The following is a 15,611-nucleotide window of genomic DNA, read 5'->3' as shown; positions in this document are numbered from 1 at the left end:
AAAAAAAAATTAACGACAAGTCTTTCCAAAGTCATTCTACAAAAGATGAAAAAATATGAAGTTAAAGTAGAGATGAGCTCACAATGTCATTAAATATCTGAGAAAAATTTCAAAAGAAACTCATGAGTATATTGTGACACCCAAGTGCTGGTTTATTAGATACCCCTTCCTTACTAGTACCAGGCTGGACCTTTGTTTTTTTCTTCAAAAATGCCTCAATTCTTAATAGGTTCTCCTCTTCCACTACACCCCAAAAGTGCTCTACTGGATGGGATCTGCTGACTGCTGACCATTTGAGAGTACAATGAACTCATTTTCATGTTCAAGAAACCAGTTTGAGATGATCCTAACGGGTTTCATCATACCAGCAGCAATGAGTGTGAATAATTTAAAGTTATTGTGTTGACTTTTGTTGTAACTTCTGCTTCCAGTAGTTAGTCTTACAACAAATGAACTGTTGTGTAGACTGTGTTTTAGTGTGTTTAAAGGTTATAAGGCGAGATATAAGTTTTGGCCAAAAGAGTGATTGGTTTAAAAAGTTAATATTTCAGCAATTCGGGAAAATAATAATGTAACTTAGGCGTTCTTGCAAAAACTACAATTACCATCACTCTTTGGTCGCTTGGCTAGCGACCTTCCTACGTCATCAAAACGCGTCTCTGTTAGTGTGCTTTTTTTGGCTACAGGCACGCGCAGTTTGCTGTTAAATGGTAATTTGTAAATATAAAAAAGGTTAAGATGCCTATGAAAGGAAGGTTTCCGATCAGGAGGACCCTGGAATATCTCCAGAAGGGCGACATCATCTTCAAAAACAGAGTGAAGATTATGACAGTGAATTATAACACACACGGCGAGCTCAGCGACGGAGCAAGGTCAGAGCATCGACTAGGAAATAGACGAGCAGAAATTTCAGCTCATTTTATACACTTAAAAAAAGTCAACTCTTTTTGAGCCACGCTGTTGTTGAGATCTCACGTGTCTCATGTTTTATTAACCTGAGCCTATAAACACGTGGATCAGGGGAGAGGGGGTAAAATGCTGTGTGGATCACCTGGTCATCCTTTATAACTACTCTGACAGTATGCTCATATGCATGACTGTGAAAAGTAGCGTGTTTTTTCAAGTCCTGTTTATCCCTTTGAATTGTTGTAAATGTCAGAAAAATGGTGAAAGATACAAATCCTTTTTTTACATTAAGGTTTTAAAATTCAATTCAGTCACAACAAGTTGCCTCAAGGCACTTTTTATTGTAAGACCCAACAGAGCGATAACCCCAACAGTTAGTTGGCAAGCACTTGGAAACAGTGCAGAGGAAAAACTCCTTTTTAACAAGAAGAACCTCTGGCAGAACAGGGCTCGGGTAGGGGCAAACATCTGCTGTGAACAGTTTGGGGAGAGTTCTGGATTTAACAGGGCGCCAGTGACGAGAAGCCAATATGGGAGAAATGTGCTCTCTTTTTAGTCCCTGTTAGTATTCTCACTGCAGCATTTTGGATCAACTGAATGCTTTTCAGTGAGTCTTTAGGACAGGGGTGTTCAACTCCAGGTCTCAAGGGCTGGTGTCATGCAGGTTTCAGATATCACCCTGGGTCAGCACACCTGAATCAAATGATTTGTTCATTACCAGGCCTCTGGAGAACTTCAAGACATGTTGAGGGGGTAATTAAGTCACTTAAATCAGCTGTGTTGGATCAAGGACACATCTAAAACCTGCAGTACACTGGCTCTTGAGGCCTGCTTTAGGACAACTCCATAATAACGAATTATGATAGATGAGCTTAGAATGCATGAACTACTTTTTCAGCATTACTTTGAGAGAGGACGTTTTTAACTTTAGAGATATTGTTTAAATGCAAGACAGCAGTCTTACATATTTGTTTAATATGCGCACTGAAGGAAATATCCAGGTCACAGAATAAATCCAAGATTCTTCAAAGTTTCTTAAAAGAAAACACAAGTTTTGGATAATTTTACTTTAATCTTTTATCACAATAGTTTTCAGTTGATTTTGCATTAATTCAACTTTGTGTTAAAGTTTACTATATACAGAAGGTTTTCCAGTAACACTTAAAAAAAACAAAACAGCATGATTGCCTTTTTTTTACATGCAGAAAGCTATAACAACTGTAATGATCTAAATGAAGCTAAATTGTCTTCTCTCTCTGTGTTTTGCAGAAAGTTTGTGTTCTTCAATATTCCTCAGATTCAGTACAAAAACCCGTGGGTCCAAATTATGATGTTCAAAAACATGACGCCGTCATCCTTCCTGAAGTTCTACCTGGGTGTGTAGCTTTACGTGTTGTTGTGTAGTGTTGATACGAAATACTGGAGAAATTAAACTGGGCTTAGATTGATCTTCTTTTGTGTTTTTGTCCAGACGACGGGGAACAAGTAATGGTGGATGTGGAGGGGAAGGACCACAAACGGATTGCTCAACATGTTAAGATGATTTTGGGCAAATCAGAGTAAGATATACAAGGATTTTTTTAAAGTGTGAATCGTCTTTTATGAAACAGAAACAAATAGTTTGAAAAAATACCTTCCATAACTTTTCTTAACTCAGTGGCAAACCACTGAGGAGGATTTATAAGAAGTTATGAACCACATTGCTTAGATGATCTGTCTGAATTAACACTGTGATGTTATTAAAACTAAAGTCCAGAAGATGGACTACAAAATGAGCATCTTACTTCATCCTGTGTTCCTATCTTGTTGTTTCATACAGCTAATACGAGAACCAACAGTAAAAAATATGATTACATACTAAAGTTGGAATTTTAAAGAAAAACATACACCTGGATATAAACATGAATTCATAATGAATGATGGATGTGACGCTAATAGAACTGTGGTGCACCTTAAATGCACTTTGATCATGTAGACTTTCTTTTGTATGTAAATTCTTTTTACCTCGATCAGAAGCAGATCTTATTACAGCAACATAATGTTCATAATTCACCTGTGGGTTTAACATTACCTTTCATTAAAGGTTCAAAACATCATCAGGTTACAACATGAAATAGAATCACTGTTCATTAGCATTTAATGGTGACCTGCCACTTCCTTCCGATCCAGTGTATCCTCTCCTAAAGGAGGTAATAAAGGAAGCACTTTTCCTTTGTATTTAGAAAAGTCAACCAGATCTTATTATGGCTGCCATGCAGATAATTCCAGGTTATTTGCCTCAGTTAGTAACCTTTTTAAGATAAATAGGCTATTCAAGCACACCTCTGGATGTCTGCATACACTCACATCAGAATATATTTAGGTTTGCTTGCTTTTGAGCTATTTTATAGTGTTTCAGAATTAACTTTAATTATATACAATTGATATTTTTCCCTGTAAGCTTACAACAAATCAATACTCTGTAAAGAAAAATGTATTTATTTTTCCTTCCTAATGTCTATAAGAGGACAACCTCTCTGACTGCGAGGGATCTATGTTTGTACCTCCAAAATGAATCAGGCACATCTTGTGGTCTGTAATTATCCTTGGTAGGGATGCAACGATACCAATTTTTTTCAAACCGATACGATACCGATACTTGGTTCTGAGTACTTGCCGATACGGAGTACAAAAACCGATACTTCTACCACACATACACACACACAAATGCAATGAATTGGAAGACAGGTTTTATTTTATTCTCTGCCGATAATAAATAATATCTTAATAAAAATGACCACAAATAAATTTCAAGTGAAAAATAAGCACTTCTGTTAAATTATTGCAGAGTCTCCACATTGTAATTTAACAAAATATCACTGAACTATTGGCACTGTCTCGAGCTTTCGGAATAATAAATAAACACTTCTGTTTGGAATAAAATAAATACAAATTAGGTTTGAGAATAAAATAAGCTTTTAAATTGTTGCAGAGTGTCCATATTGTAAACAAACAAACAAAATAACGAAAGTATTTGGCATTGACGAACAAACTCCTCATCTGCCCGTGGATCATCAGTCCACTGTGCCGTTAAACCAAGGACTGACATCGCGCACACACTGCTTGTCTTTACCTCTTTAGAAAGTTTTGGCACCATTATCTCCCTGATGTGTGGGCGGCTGGGAATTTCATATCACAGCTCGAGTATGCTGAGAAGAATCCTATGTTTTCCACGACTGGCACTGGCTAGTCATCCAGAGCGATAAAATGAGTCGGAGCCTCTGTTATTTTAACTGCCCGTGGATTTTCTCTTGACATTTTTCATCGCTTTTCCTAAACCTGAGTTAAAGTTGGCTGTTCCGGTCCACACTTCTGACATTTTGTTTAGCCTAGCTACAGCAGCCTCCAGTTTCTCTTTTTTTATCTGGAGCTGCCAGTCTGACTCTTCTAACCCTGTGCCTGTTTAGCGCGGGATGTCCCCCTAGTGGCCAATCTAAAAAACTACAACAAAAATGACAAGCCACCCTCTGATTAATGAAATAATTTAGTATCGGTTCATGGTTTTGGTTAACTTTTACGAGTATGAGTACACGCACATTTTAAAGTATCGGCCCCGATACCCGATACCAGTATCGGTGCATCACTAATCCTTGGTGTGTGTAGATTTCTTTGAATGGATTAGACATTGTTCATAAAGGCACACACCTGCATATTTAGGGTCCCACAGTTCACTGCATGTTAGGATTAAAAAAAAGGTGAAAATGAGATCTGAATTCTGCAGAAATCTGTGATAAAACTGGTGAGTCAAAGAGTTGTCCACAGAGAGCCCACAGACCATCTGCGGAGTCCTGATGGTGGCAGTTCAGATGCTTCTCATCTAATCTGACAAAGATTGAAAGGATTTAACAAGAAAAATCAAGTAAACTGCCCAAATCCAGGTGTGCACAAGAAACCCCAAAGCTGTCACTGCTGCCAAAGGAACTTCTAAAGAGTAGAAATGAGATTTCAGCAAGATGGACTCCTTAATTTTTAGTTTTACCATTTACTACTGTGCAGTGTCAAATGTCCTCTGTGTAAAATCTCTTCTCCAGCGAAGACCATATATTTATTTTACTCAACTCTCTCCACAGAGAGGTGCTACAAGCTGAAGCTCTGGCTAAGATGCAAGCCTCCAACCCCGCCAACTTTGGGCCAAAGAAGTACTGTCTGAGGGAGTGCATCTGTGAAGTGGAGGGCCAGGTGCCATGTCCTGGCACCACGCCGCTGCCTAAAGAGATGACGGGCAAATACAAGGCCCAGATGGCAGCGTCACAGGAGTAGACTCTGAGAGGGACAGTGGACTTTTGTAGATTTACAGAACAATATTACGGGATTATGTGGCTTCATTTGGTGTTTATATAACTATATGAAAGGACTGGCACTCAACTGTGAAGCAGGAGGAACCAATCATCTGCCACAGTGAGACCTGTTGAAGACTTCACATGGATGTATATGGGCTGACTGATGTGAGCATTTAAATAAAACCCATTTTTCTCATGTAGCTTAACACTATGTAAATATTCACCATCAATGCTCACATGAAAAGTGGAAAAACAAAACCAAAATGCAATCACATTTTATTGCAGACAGTTTTATTAGTGCTGAGATGGAATTTCCTTACATTTCTAAATCGCTGTGTCCATTTCAAATATTTTCATTTAAATGCAGAGATGTTAAATTACTTTCAAAGATAAAAAATCAGCAATTAACATTAATGAATCTCCTTGTGTTATTCACGCTGTCAAAACATTAAGGGTGGTCACGTGCTTTGCTAAAAATTTTCTGCAGATGTTACAAACACAAAAAACTCTACGAGGAGACTGAAAGCACAAAAAGAGTAATGTTAGGACCGGCAGAGCAGCACTCAAGGTGATAATACTTGCTGGCATTCATGTAGTGTTAATATATGTTTGACCAAGAAAAAGAAATTAACCTAAGAATTTTTTTTAGACTTAACAAATATGAATTACTTCCTTACACAATGGAACTTCAGTGAATTTTAGATGTTTTATTCACTTATATATGCCTACAGTGTCCCTTGGCAAATAGTGTTTAGTACCTGCTGGGTGAACTGGTTGGATGAACTCTGAATGGACATTTCATGTGAAACTAGTGATCAGATAACAAGCCGAACATACAGATCTTAGCTGTGATGTCTGACATGCCGGGCTACCAGCTGAACAACACACACATGCAGCCAAAATTCCTGTACTGTAACAAAAACAAAAAAACATCAGGTCGAGGAAGCCTTTTTTTGGCTCCCTGTTATATAAGATGCAGCATATTTATTGGATGACACAGCAGGTGCAATAAACTGAAGATTTTGGAAATTAAAAAGTCGGGTTTGACACCTTCATTTAGTTTAAGAGTTAATTAACTGGCTGGCTGCAACAATTATAATTAAAACGTTTGCTAGTCAGTGTAACATTAAGCTACACTTTTTTTAGTGGCAGGCCACATAAATGGTTTAATTCTGTGCAATGCATCTTTAACTACTCTTACAAATCTAATTGGTCCAGGCGTATTGACTAAAATTATAATTCAAACACTAATAGCAACTTTGTCAAATAATCTCTTTCCTTCAAACACTGGGCTCCCCAAATGTTTAGTAAATGTTAAATTCCACTTCTTGTTTAAGAATAACATGGTCATTTGGACTGTGAGTTATTTGTGGGAAAGTTAGATGTAAAATAATGTGCGCTTTAGCTCTTTACTAAGGGATAAATGAAAAGCAGGAAGTACAATTACCACAGAATGAAGCACCAATACAAGACTTCAAACATCAATGAAACAGATTTTACACATTAAAGTCTGCGAATTTAAGACATTTAAAGCCATTACTCCAGATAGAGCGGAGTAGTTTCTGAAAAAACTGTAGTCAGTCACCAACTACAAACCCAAATCTCAAGTTGAACTGTGCTTCATGTAGGCAGCAGGTTTTAATAAGGTAGAAGAAGCACTATGTGTGTTTCTGTAGTATCTGTTTTTGATCTTGGGGGAAGGGGGGTTCATCACAGGTCTGCCAGTGCTATAGCAGTGCAGTGCTATGATAGGATGTGTGAGCTCATCTTTATAGCTTTGCAGCCATGGCAGCGTTTTGACTTTGTTCAGAGCTTATACTGAAGAGCCAGATTCTACTCAGAGAACCATGTGACTGTCTCATTTAACATTCGTTAAAAGTGACATTGTTTTATCTTCATTTGTTCATGTTTGCAGTTTTACAGCTGGTCAAATAGCTGCAGACATGCCTAAACAAATTAACGTTTACTCACAGTGCTCTAAAATTGTACATGTGCATTAGATTTGAGCCCTTGGCCTAAACAGGCAAGGAAGCCTAAGAAGATGTTTGGAAATTCAAGAAATGACTACTGAAGTCTTGTATGTATTTTTGTTGTGGCATGAACTTCATTTGTGATACAGCAGACCTCACCCAAATTAAATTCTGTGGGCTCAGAAGTCGCATTAAGTGAGCTAACCTTGTGGGACTTGGTAAGTAGCAGGTGATCAGGAGGATTTTTAAGGGAAATGTGTCAGTGCTTCTTATTCTTATTCTTCTGCTCCTGGAGGGTTTTCTGTAGCTCTTTTAGGTTCTGTGTCAGAAGGTCAACCTCATCAAGACGCCCGCTGAGCTTTGCATCAAAGATGTAGGCCCTAATGTTGTCTATCTGCTGTAGCAGCAGCTCCTCCTCTATCATGTCCACATCCGGCAAGACCTCATCTTTGTCATCCCCGTCAAATGGGTTAGTCGAGACTTCTGGAGAATTTCCTGAAGCCTCTAGGAATGGGTTACCTTCATCTGTGTCATCATCCTCAAAGGGGTTGCGTGAAACAGTCTCAGCCGGTTTGTCCTCCTCTGCATCTTCATCTTCATCAAAGGGGTTGTATTCTTTCTTTCCGTTGGTTACCTCTTTGTGGTCCTTCTTGATGTCCTCAAAGAACGGATTGGATGGATCATCTTCAGTGGGTGTGGAATCATCCTCTTCAAAGGGGTTAAGGGAGGTGTTATTCTGGCTTTCACCGCCAGGAGGCGTTACATGGCCTCCTAAGCTTCTCAACCTTGGGGGAGACTCCTGGCTTGTGAGAGCAGGGAATGCTCTAAAAGACGGAGGACTTCTTTCTGCCTTTGGAGTCAGCTCCTCTGCTGGTGTGTCCTCTCCCTGGTGACCTCCAGTTGGAGTGATATCTAGAGACCGCTCCCATTTATAGGATGGCTCGGAGGAGTTTACAGCAGAGCTCCATTGCTCTTTCTCCTCCCTTTCCCAGGTCTTCAAGCGATGCAGCTCCCCCTGCTGCAAACTCTCCTCTTGAGCAAGCTTTTCTGAGAGCGCAAGAGCAATACTGGTCTGCTGCTGGTCATACTCATCCTGCAGCTGGCGCAAGTTCTCCTCTAACATGGTCACTTCGTCTGTTCTCTGAGCCTCCCGAGCTTGACGAAGGAATGACTCAATGTTCTCGATCTGCTGCAGAAGGGGGTCTTCCAGTTCGCCACGTGTGTGGACGGAGTCCGCGGAGGGAAGCCAACCACCAGCTTTGGTAATTCGTGGTTCTCTGGGGGCCTGGGGCAGCTCTCCATTGGCATTCACAGGTGGACGGCTTCTTTCCTGTCTCTCCTGCCTCCTCTTCAGAGCCTCTTGTGCTGCCTGTTGAGCAGGAATCACATGAAGGTTAACACATTTAGCCACATCTGTCCAGCGGAAAAAAATAATAGTAACAACTAGAGATGGACCGATCCGATATTACGTATAGGTATCGGTCCGATACTGACCCAAATTACTGGATCGGATATCTGCGAGAAATAAAAAATGTAATCCGATCCATAATATCAAAAAAGCACCTCACAAAACTTGCTACATGGCGTAACTCGCTCATAACCGTAGCACGTTGCAGCAGTATGAATCACGTGATAGAGCGGCTGTGTGTATTTGTAGCCTCGCTAGCAAACCAGCATTTCATCTCCGAGGAAGTTTTCCCAGAGAGAAGTAAAGCAAGTGTGTAAGTTCATCTCTGAATGTCTGTAAAGCGTTCCCACGTTAAGCTTAACAACAGATATATGGAGCGACTGCCTCTCTCTCTCTCTCCTGCTGCTACTTCAATCGTGAAACTGCTTAATGATCAGCTGATCGGCTTTTCTGTCGCGAGTCCGTCTCTCTTGTTTGTTTTTGGCCCACTCCTCACCAGAAAGAGGAAACCAGCGGCTGAACAACAGCAGCACTATTAAGCTTGATAAGCTGTTGTTAGAATTTATTTAATATTACTTTCTACACCAGGATCCTTTTCTATGTAGCTGACGGCTGGTAACTGTGCAGGGGCGGATCTAGCAAAGTTTAACCAGGGGGGCCGATAGGGCATGAACAGGGAAAAGGGGGCACAAAGAAATACTTTTCTTTCTTATTCTCATTTAAAATGTCTAGCTTTTAATAAATAATTATCTGAATCTTACACCCAAAGTTTTAATCTGATGTGAAATATATAGAAGTCCATTACTGTATATAGTAACTGTTAAGTCTAATATACCCTAGTAAGCTAGTACTTTTTCCTTTGGGAAGATACCATCTGTGCAGTCTGCAATTCTGTTGAAGAAAGATGTTGAATCTATTTAATTATTCTTGAAAAATAATTTATTTCTGTGCATTTTCCCCCCTGCATCAAATTAAATTTGATTACATCGATTAAGCATCATGAGGTGGAGGGTGGTTCCCTTTTTTTTTTTTTTTTTGCTGGGAGTTTGCAACCCTATTAGTTAGGTTGCTTAATATTTCTGCTAAGTACTCTTTAAAATAGTAAAGAGTACTGACTGAATGGGCACTCTGTGGTGGAGGGAGGAATGACTCGTTTGACCTGGGCTGGCAAAGTTTGCTCACAAATGTGCCACTCCATCCTCCCTACCAGAATAGGGAGGATGGAGTAGGTTTAAGTTTATTAGATTGATCAGTGTTGCTGAACTATGAAATATTTTGGGCGCAGTGTATTTTTTACATACAGGTATAACAGAGTAGCTTTAGTGTTATTATTTATTTAAACTTGAGTATAAACTTATACAAAATGCAGCAAGATATTAAAAAAACTTTTATTGATTAAAAAACACACTATATTGGATTCATATCGGTATCGGCAGATATCCAAATTTATGATATCGGTATCGGACATAAAAAAGTGGTATCGTGCCATCTCTAGTAACAACGTACAGGAACACAATCGTACCAGTCTTTCTTGTTGCAGTCTCTTCTCTTGTTCCTGTTTCCTCTTTTCTTTCAGCTCTTCATATTTGTCCTTAGTGGGTAAAGACATCAGACCTAACAGCTTCTCCTGAAACAGAAGACACAAAGAATGGGCAGATTCATACAAATAAAGAATTCCAGGATGAAGATATGTTGCAGAAACAATGTGTAAATATACTGTAATGCAATGATAAACAGAAACATGCTGCTCTTAAAAATTTCAGCCCCAGACAACATTACAGCACAGATAGCATATTATATTTGTGGTACAACACATTATGGGTTATACACATTATACATTTTTCTCTCAATGAAAAGCTTTGTTTACAACAGCAGACTTTCATCAGCTCAACATACAATATGATGACTGAAGCAGAAACACATTTTACAGACTTGGCAGGTTGCTCATTATCAGTGAACTCCTGTAAAGTAATACTGATAAGAACATGGTAATAGGCAAAATGTGCTACAGGTCATGAACTGATTTTATATGGACTATCCCTTTAAGATTACAGTAAAAACACTGATACAGTTAAATCATTTCTGGTATATGATAGTCATACTACAGAGAAGCCTGTTACTCTTATTTCTAGCTACTGCTATCTTGGAGCATTGAATGATTCAAAGTTTGAAATAACTTTTAGTTATCTTATATTGGGCCATGTCAGTGCAGCCAAGCCATTTTAGCTCCACCCCCCTTCAGGCCAACTTTCTTCTGATTGGTTTACTCATTCAAACAGAAGGTTTGAGCAGAAGATGGTTGGGTCTTCTATGCCCACTTTGACCACATGAGAGATAATCAAACTAAGCATAATATAGAGCCAAGAGGAGAAACTGTGTTTAGAGCAGCCTGAAGACGGAGCTTTTGTGCTCATAGAGATCACTTCTACATTCTTTGACCTCATTATTTCAAATTTTATTATAAGCCTGCAGTTAATTAATTTTCCTGCAGTTTAGCTGCTGGCTAAAGTACAGGAAAGTGGTCATTCCTCCAGAATTTCATTACAAGGAAGGATGAAGAAACATTGTGTTTCTTCATCCATCCTTGAAATTTCCCCTTGTGGGACTAATAAAGGTATATCAAATCAAATCAAATTGTGTTTTTATGTATGAGTGGAAGTTGTCCTGACCTGGACAAACAGCGTGGCGGTATAGCGGATCATTTTCTGTAGCTGGAGCACCTTCGGATGTGGTTGTGGATCATCCTTCAGTCCTAGTGTTAAGATCTTCTTACTAAAAAGGAAAGAAGCCAATTTAATCTTTAATAATGGCATAGTGGGCAAACATGACAAAAGTTTCATTTTGAAGCTGTCAGTCATGACTGCCATATACCTCAGAGCATCGATGAGTTCGTAGTATTTCTGGACTTCCAGTCTTAACCCACCAGCAGTGTCAAGATTGTAAGTGGTTTCTCCAGCACTATAAAAGTGTACAGATGACAGCAAGTACTAAAACCATCTCTCCAAACTGAAAAATAAGCAGCTGTCATAAGAAAGTATGAAGAAGTACTTTTTAAACTCGGCTTACTTGAGAGACTCAGCCATTCGGATATACTCTGGAGCCTTTTCATCCACCTTCTCCATGCACATCCTCAGCCTCTGTCAGGAAGACAAATTCAAAGCAAGTAAACAACAGGAAGCTCCACAAGAAACACATTAAATGACAGGAAGGATAGAACAAAGCAAACTCGAGAAGTTGCAAAACAATTCTTAGAATCGACCGCAATGGGAACAGATAAAGAACCTGATCTTCACATTAGGAAAAAGTGATAAACTAACCTCATAAAGTTTCACTATATCTGGCACATGGTCCTTCTCTTCTAACTTCTGCTGTCTCTTCAGAAGTGTGTCCATACAGTGGTGACAGCAGCGAATCTTCTCATCATCCTTTTCCTCCAGCATGGAGGTTACACTGCTCAAACTGCTGATGCTGCCTCTCCTAGAGCCCATCCCGCTGCTGCCACCTCCCGCTGGTGGAGACTGCGACTGACTGGGACTTCCGGGTACACACAGTGCTTCTCGAGTCCCAGCAATAAGCTTCTCTGTTGAAGGTTAAATAAAAAAGACATGCAGCATTATGACACTTATAGAGAGACTTTTGAGATCTGACAGTTTTCTGTATTTCCCAAGTATTTGTTCATGCTTACGGGCCAGGGGTAAGGGAACAAACTCCATGCACTTCCTACACATGATGGACCCGCAGAGGCGACAGTGGTGCCGTCTGTTACGTATGTTGAACTTGTTTCCGCAGTCGGGACAAAACGGTACGTCTGAATCATTCACCCATGACACTACAGACTTCTCAATGGCTACAAAGAGGGATACATTTTTATTATTTAAAATATTTTATGAAGCACAGTTACATGTGTAAAGAATATTCAGAGTTATAATGAAAACTCTAACCTCTGATCTTAGCAGCATCTGAGTTGGCTCTGTCAAATGATGTCAGCTAAAACATCATAGTTTATGGTAAATGAGTTGCAAATTTATTTCCAGCAACAGAAGAAAATAAATTGTCTGAATGAGGTAATGTAAGCAAACCTTTTCCAGTCTAATGATGAGCTTGTTGACCTCAATGACATAATGATCTATCCTGGCTGCCCGGTGCTTTTTAAACAAGTCCAGATGACTTCTAGTTACTCCTAAAAAGCAAAAGAAAAATATTTTTTTAGTGTCTTGCATTAACAAATATTGTTGGTTAGCAGTGCTACAGATGACAGTTTTTGCAGTCTCACCCAATTCCTGAGGCTCCCACATGTATGGGTCCACTCCACCATAGTAGAAGGACTCATAACTGCCAGTATCCGGTCTGTCGTCCCCATCCCTCTTCAGCAGTTTATCTTTGGCTTTCTTTGCTTTCTGAACCAAACCTGAGAACAGTGAGACAATACAATGAAACAGTGTGTAAATGTATCCCGAAACTGTGATTCTTACGCTGATCCAGAGTTAATATTTATAATGACCACATTTTCAGTTTATTCATCCATCTTTCAACATGTGATTGTTGTTATCATGTTTTTCTATTTTCAAGTTCATTACAGTACTATTAATATGCAAATGAAGCCAACCTGCACATGCATCCTTCTAGCCTTTTCATAATTCAATCATATTCCTATTATGTAGAAAGTTGCAGCAGCCAACACAGACTGCAAATTCATCCTGACAGCAATTTCCTATAATCCAGTACAGCAGTATTCTTATATTCAATTGCACTGTTTATACTTCTCCTTTTATATGTAAATTGTGTGTATATATATATCCCCTATAAGCCACATGATCAGACTCTAGATATTTTTTTCTACTATTGGCTCTGTATGATGTAAATGAGATGTACTTAATATGTTCATCTGCAGCACACAGCTCCTGTAGTGACCATATAAGACTCATCCACACTCTTAGGGGAAACTAAGCTTAAATTCTTCACTTCTAACAAAGGATAAACTTCTAGCTGACCCAAGACCCAGTATAAGATAAACAAGAACACGTTTAACTTGTGACTAGTCACACTAGCAGGGTCCACAAATAAAAATACTAAACTAAAAATGAATAATAATAGGTTTCCTTTCAAAAGCCCTTTTTTCCAGACTAGACAGTACACTGTACGATTTTGTGTCTTTAGAACACAACAGGAGTAAATTAGTCCTGTAGCAAAGAGTACAACACAGAATCTGCTACTAACTTTTTAGCTGTCCCCGAACATGGCGGTCATCTCCAGAGTGCTCCTCTTCATAGTGGTCTTGGAGTTGGTAGAATGACTGGAGGTCCTTTAGGCACAGTGGGCAAAGAAAACCCTCCTTTACTTCACCTGTGCCCTCAAAGGGGGGTGGGTAGCTGGAGGCCATGACAACAAGTGTCAGTGCTGCTGCAGAGGGGGTGCAAAGTGGCACGTTCTCACTTCGGTCCACATCTCATGGGGTGTGCAACCTACCCCACAGTAGCTCCATAATGCCTGAGAAAATCCCAGGATACTGAGGAATGAGACAAGTACACTGAGGCCACATACAATACTGAACAAAAGACTTGAGCCACCGATCATTTCTTTATATTTGCAATGCAAAAACGTAGTTTGTACAATTCTAACAAGCTTGTAAATCAATATTTGTTATGACCAGATTTATTCTTCAATACAGGATGAACTCTCTTAGGCAAACGTTCTTTTAATTTTTTCGGTCATCTTCGGGAATTGTTCTCCACGCCTCTTAAAAGAAATTCAAGGCTCTTCTTTGTATGTTGGCTGTCTTTTGTTCTATTCTCTGTCAAAATTACCCCCACACTGCTTCAACACTGTTAACGTCCAAGTTCTTCAGAGGCAAATCCACGATTGATAGTGTGACAATGTGTGTTTTTCTATCCAGGTATGCTTTTACTGCATTAGAGGTGTGTGTTTGGGATCATGTCGAAAAATGAACCCAGTGCCAATCACACGCTTTCCAGATTCTATTGCATGGTGGCTCAGAATCTGGTGATGCTTTTTTGAGTTCACGATTCATTCAATTTTGCCAACGTCCCCAACACGGCTGGCTGAAATGCAGCCCATAATCATGGTTGCAGACACTATTATACCTCTCCGTGGGGCTCCTCCATATAAAATAATGATTTGAATCAGAACCAAAACTAAAACTGTTAGTCTGAGAAGAGAGAATGTTTGAATGCTTGAATGATCCATCAGTGTTAACTTAACACAATTTTAAGCTGCTTAAAAAACAAAAATACATTCCTCTGAGAATGGTCACTTACAAGGACTGGACTGAAAATTAATTTAAAAAAGCATTAATAGATCTTCAGAAAGCGTGTAGGACCATTGCTCAAGACCACTTAAAAAATACAAGAAAGTCCGGCTCATTGGATGAAAAATATAAAGGAATGAAGTGTGGCTCAAGACTTGCACACAGTGTTGAACATCTTAAAAAATTAATACATTAATTAATACTTACATTTAAGGTAATAATATTGATTAGAATACTATTATGCACATTCAGATAAATTACTATTACAACTGCATTATAATAGCTAAACTTAGCTTAAGTCGACCCACGCATTTAGCGGAAAAAACGCTTAACTGGACGGGAAGTATTAGGTTCCCTATCTGCATACCAGAGGTGTTTTACTAAGTGATAGCTGGATACGAGCCATGAAAGGACTTACCTTTATTGCTTATTATTTAGGCTAACTTTGGGCGCCGTTATACCACACAGGGGATGTGGCGTAGAAAGCTAGCAGCTGCTCTCGCCTTCTTTTGCAATCGTTTCTCCCCTCACGCTGTTCAAAAACGCGACATCAACAAACTTCCAACTGCACAAAAGCAAACAAATACCTACTGACTATTGGACGCGATAAAAAAAAAAAATCTGCACTTAGTCTACAAATGAGCCCGACAGTAGATGTGTTGTTGACAGTTCGAGTTTTCACTGACAGAAGCACAACAGCAGCGCCAGCAACCCTGCCTGGTCATGTGACTGACATCCAGTCG

General features: G+C 39.4%; 2 protein-coding genes across 3 annotated transcripts; one reads left to right on the top strand and one right to left on the bottom strand.

Moving 5' to 3' along the window:
- Positions 1–626: 626 nt before the first annotated feature.
- Positions 627–5,421, top strand: mrps25 (mitochondrial ribosomal protein S25). The gene is made up of 4 exons (XM_085145417.1): positions 627–872; positions 2,176–2,282; positions 2,378–2,465; positions 5,016–5,421. Exons 1-4 carry the CDS (start codon positions 739–741, stop codon positions 5,203–5,205), a joined length of 519 nt encoding a protein of 172 aa, XP_085001543.1. The 5' UTR covers positions 627–738; the 3' UTR covers positions 5,206–5,421.
- Positions 5,422–6,925: 1,504 nt separating this feature from the next.
- Positions 6,926–15,587, bottom strand: rbsn (rabenosyn, RAB effector). Of its 2 annotated transcripts, none has more exons than XM_085145410.1 (12): positions 15,287–15,587; positions 13,821–14,109; positions 12,877–13,011; positions 12,683–12,783; positions 12,545–12,590; positions 12,289–12,450; positions 11,921–12,183; positions 11,670–11,740; positions 11,475–11,561; positions 11,273–11,375; positions 10,126–10,230; positions 6,926–8,564 (listed from the first exon to the last, which is right to left on the bottom strand). In XM_085145410.1, the coding sequence occupies exons 2-12, from the start codon at positions 13,981–13,983 to the stop codon at positions 7,455–7,457; spliced, it is 2,346 nt and encodes a 781-aa protein (XP_085001536.1). In that variant the 5' UTR covers positions 13,984–14,109; positions 15,287–15,587; the 3' UTR covers positions 6,926–7,454. The 2 variants fall into 2 exon arrangements, with proteins under 2 accessions (XP_085001536.1, XP_085001537.1); XM_085145411.1 differs by having other exon boundaries at positions 13,821–14,090.
- Positions 15,588–15,611: the final 24 nt, after the last annotated feature.

Source organism: Neolamprologus multifasciatus, chromosome 20 (assembly GCF_963576455.1).
Source record: "Neolamprologus multifasciatus chromosome 20, fNeoMul1.2, whole genome shotgun sequence".
Taxonomy (NCBI): Eukaryota; Metazoa; Chordata; class Actinopteri; order Cichliformes; family Cichlidae; genus Neolamprologus; species Neolamprologus multifasciatus.
Note: the sequence above shows the minus strand (reverse complement) of the source record. Positions and strands in the feature narration are given on the sequence as shown.

Coding starts and splice junctions, on each gene's coding strand:
- rbsn (XM_085145410.1), bottom strand. CDS start 13,983: ATGGCCTCCAGCTACCCACCCCCCTTTGAGGGCACAGGTGAAGTAAAG. Junction 12,184..12,288: donor TGTTCCCTTACCCCTGGCCC/GTAAGCATGAAC, acceptor AACCTTCAACAG/AGAAGCTTATTGCTGGGACT. Junction 11,376..11,474: donor GAACTCATCGATGCTCTGAG/GTATATGGCAGT, acceptor TTTCCTTTTTAG/TAAGAAGATCTTAACACTAG.
- mrps25 (XM_085145417.1), top strand. CDS start 739: ATGCCTATGAAAGGAAGGTTTCCGATCAGGAGGACCCTGGAATATCTC. Junction 873..2,175: donor GAGCTCAGCGACGGAGCAAG/GTCAGAGCATCG, acceptor TGTGTTTTGCAG/AAAGTTTGTGTTCTTCAATA. Junction 2,283..2,377: donor CTTCCTGAAGTTCTACCTGG/GTGTGTAGCTTT, acceptor GTTTTTGTCCAG/ACGACGGGGAACAAGTAATG.